Below are 3525 nucleotides of genomic sequence, written 5' to 3'. Positions count from 1 at the left end.
CGCCACATCGCTCCACGTCGCATCAGACACCGGCCAAGCTACAAAAGTGCGGTTTCTTATGATGACGATGAGGAGGAGGATGAGGAGGAAGAGGAGGAGGTCCTGGCCAGACCAGGTTCAGCAGGAGGAGCGTGGCCCCTGAACGTGCCGCTCAGTGACGCTCAGAGGGCCATGTCGGCCTCGTCACCCTGCGTCGTGGACCCACCTGCTCCATCCTCGTCTTCATCGGGGAAGAAGCTGCCTCAGATTTACGTGGAGGACATGGAGGCATTGACTCCTCGGGGAAGGAGCTCAGAACCTGGACCTGGACCTAGACCTGGATCTGGATCTCCACGCCAAGCCACAGAGGCACCGTCGCGCCACAACGTCCAGCCTGAAGGCGTCCAGGTGGAGCCCAGACGAGGATCACATCCGGGTCTGTCCTCCGGCCACGGCAGCATCTTCTCACCATCTTCTGACGCCTCCTTCTCCAGCAGCGACTGGCCTCCGTCCGGTTCCCCGAGAACGTCGAGGTGGAACAGCAGCTCTGAGGACCTGCAGGCGAGAGCAGGTACGTGAACATCAACATTCAACTCAACTCAACGTGGAGGAAAGATCCACTTGAGAACCAGATGTGTATTAATCCCCAGCTGAAAATAGTCCCCGACCAAAGAGCTGCAGCCTCCTGTTTGAGGAACATTTGCGTAAAGACGAATGTACCAAGAAACAGCCAACGTCTGAGATCTTTAGTGACATTTGTGGGCCAGAAAAGTAAACCTACAAAATCCAAAGTTTAGCTGAATGTTAGAGGCTACATCTTATGTGACACAAACTGAAAAAGGGATTTAAAGTGTTGGAAACTTTCAGATATTTCCTAAAGAAAAAACAACCATCTTTAGTTTCTGTTTTATTCAAATAATGAATCTGCCGTCACTTGTTTGTTGCCTCATTTATCACACGTCTGAACCTCGTTTTTAAATGTATTTTTACACTGATATTAACACAGGTTCTGTGCATGTTAATGTTTGTTTTAGGCTCCTTTTTGGTCGCGAACCTTTCTGCTGTTTTTTTAATGTTTCCAGTTTTGGGGGAGCTGCAGCATTTTTCCATTTTAACAGCTAAATGAGAAGGAAATTCCCGTTTGAGTCTATATTAAAGGCGCGGTTTCATTTCCAGGTGAGCGTGTGGGCGTGGCTAAAACCCACGACGCCTTCCAGCGGGTCCAAGCAGCGCATCCCGAGTCTGCGATGCGTCGCGGCGACGGTAAGACCACGATACCTTGGCATCACTCGACGGGAAATCTCCTTGACGACCAGAAGCCTCCAGCCCGTTCGTCTCCGTTGCATCGCTCCACCGACCAGCTCCACGACGAGCAGAAGTTTGCAGCCCGAGTGATGCCGTGGCACCTCTCCACAGGTTTAACATAGTTTTCTCTATGTGTTCCACTCTGGAGCCGGTAGACTTGTCCGTGATTGTTTGTCGGTTGTCGGGTTAAGTTAAACCAGGTAACATAAAGATGGATTTGTTGAACTTGAGTCAGACCTCAGCTGAGACCCGTCAGGAAACATCAGATCATTAATTCTGGTCTTTTGTGACAGTTTTAGAAAGTGTCTTATTGTGAATATGCACAATCTGAAAACATCACAAACTGCCTGACTGGTCGTCTGTATGACTGCTGGAGAAACATCGACACAGATGAACCACTCGCTGCTTTAAACTCATTTCAGACTGAAACACAACAAACAAAGAGGACAAATATCTGCTGACACAGCTTTGTCGTGACAGAAACTCTGACCTGAAACAGATCGTTCTTTAGATTGTTAGTCTGCCTCAAACAAAGCGTCCGTCGGATCCTGTGACAGCGGCTGAAACTCGATCCGTCCACATGTGCACTGTTGGATCAGGAGGAGTGTTTTGTTAAACCGGTAATCAGACAAACGTGGACGTAGACAAGGTTTCGTCTCGTCTCTCGGCTTCATTGTGGACAAAAATAGCAAATCTTTCCAGATGTTCAGCGCCGTCGATGCTCCACAATCTTACTCCTATTTGAATAATTCATTGCATCTAATTCATTTTTAAATTGCAGCCACTTAGAGCAGCTGTAAACACTTTAGCTCCAGTTTGCGATCAGGTTTTCCTACTTGTGCAGCATCATTATATTACTTACTGGGCTACATACATGATCTCCTGTTCGATATACGTTTGTCTCACTTCCTGAATGCCTCAAATGTCGTGCACTTTAGTCGCATTTCCAGTTTCGTTTGTATTTTGGTAATAAAGGCTTTCTATCTGGTCTGTTGTAGGTAGCTTGTTCAGAGTGTCCTGAACCCTGTCCTCCGTCTTACAGGTGACCTCTGTGACGACCGTGAGGATGCCCAGTCCAGCGACGGCTCCGCCTCCTCTCCACAGGTGAGGCAGCGTCCCACGGTGGCCCGGCGGGTCAGCAGCCGCCTGAGGAGCCGGATGTGCCGAAGCATGGGGGCCGACCTGGACCAGCTGCTCCAGGAGGAGGCCGGAGGCGTCAGAGGAGGACCGGGCAGCAGTGAGGCGGCCCGGCTGAACCGCCTCCACCGGATCTCCTCCTCGCTCAGCCTGCGCTACAACCTGTCCACCTCCTCGTTGTCGTCCTGCTCCACGCCGCCTCGGTGCGGCAGCATCAGCAGCCTGGTGGACGTCAGCGAGAAGGGAGATGTTAGGAGGAGCCTCCCCATCACCTCCTCGCCTGCTCACCATGAAGGTCGCAGTCGGCAGGTAGGACTGAGAAGCACTGTACTGTGTCGGTTTGCACGGATTTGTGAACTGGGAACGATTAACGGTGTTGGTTCTATGCATGTAAACATCAGTGCTGATTACTGTCCACCTACGTTTGCATGTTAAATGTCTTCTGTGAGAAGGACATAGAAGATATAAATAACTACAGAGGCTATAAAACGTGTTCAGCCTCTTGGAAGTTTCAGCCTTTTATTGTCAGATTGTTAAAAATGTAAAGTGAGTGTTTGTGTTCGTATTCACGCCCTTTAAAGTGACTAATTCAACACAGGTTCAGCCAGTTGGTGCTAAAAGCTGAACATAATCATCTGACTACAGTGAATCAGTTCTCCTGGATAGAACCACACCATGAAGACTAAAGAACACTACAGGAACTCTGGGAGAAGGTTGTTGAGAAGCATCAGTCAGGAGACGATACAAGAACATTTCCAAGTTACTCAATATCTTGTAAAGTCCACTTAAATCCATCATTAGGAAATGGAATTAATATGGCACAGGTGTAAATCCACCTAAAGCAGGGAGTCATTAAAAACTGAGCCTAGAGAGGGAGGCCACCCAGACACCTATGAGTCCTCTGAAGGAGTTAAAAACTTCATCTGCTGAGCTGGGAGAGACTGTTCATACAACAACTGATAGCTGTTGGAAAAAAAATACTACATCTGGACTAGAGTTCACCAGGAGACGTGTGGAGACTGTGACGTCACCTGGAAGAAGGTTCTCTGGTCCGAGGAGACTAAAATTGAGTTTTGGTCATCAAATTAGAGTTTGGAGGACACC

The 3525-nt window shown here is 48.9% G+C and overlaps 1 protein-coding gene across 1 annotated transcript in view; it reads left to right on the top strand.

The window, feature by feature from the left end:
• The window catches only part of sowahb (sosondowah ankyrin repeat domain family member B), a 7089-nt gene that overhangs the window by 1060 nt on the left and 2504 nt on the right, over window positions 1-3525 (top strand). Inside the window, exons 2-4 of the mRNA XM_008303466.1 lie at window positions 73-550; window positions 1156-1395; window positions 2327-2730. Coding sequence (XP_008301688.1) covers window positions 73-550; window positions 1156-1395; window positions 2327-2730 — 1122 coding nt within the window. The remainder of the gene's footprint in view (window positions 1-72; window positions 551-1155; window positions 1396-2326; window positions 2731-3525) is intronic.

Source organism: Stegastes partitus, unplaced genomic scaffold (genome assembly GCF_000690725.1).
Source record: "Stegastes partitus isolate 25-593 unplaced genomic scaffold, Stegastes_partitus-1.0.2 Scaffold2012, whole genome shotgun sequence".
Classification (NCBI taxonomy): domain Eukaryota; kingdom Metazoa; phylum Chordata; class Actinopteri; family Pomacentridae; genus Stegastes; species Stegastes partitus.
The sequence above is the reverse complement of the archived record's forward strand: the minus strand, read 5'-3'. Positions and strand labels throughout refer to the sequence as shown.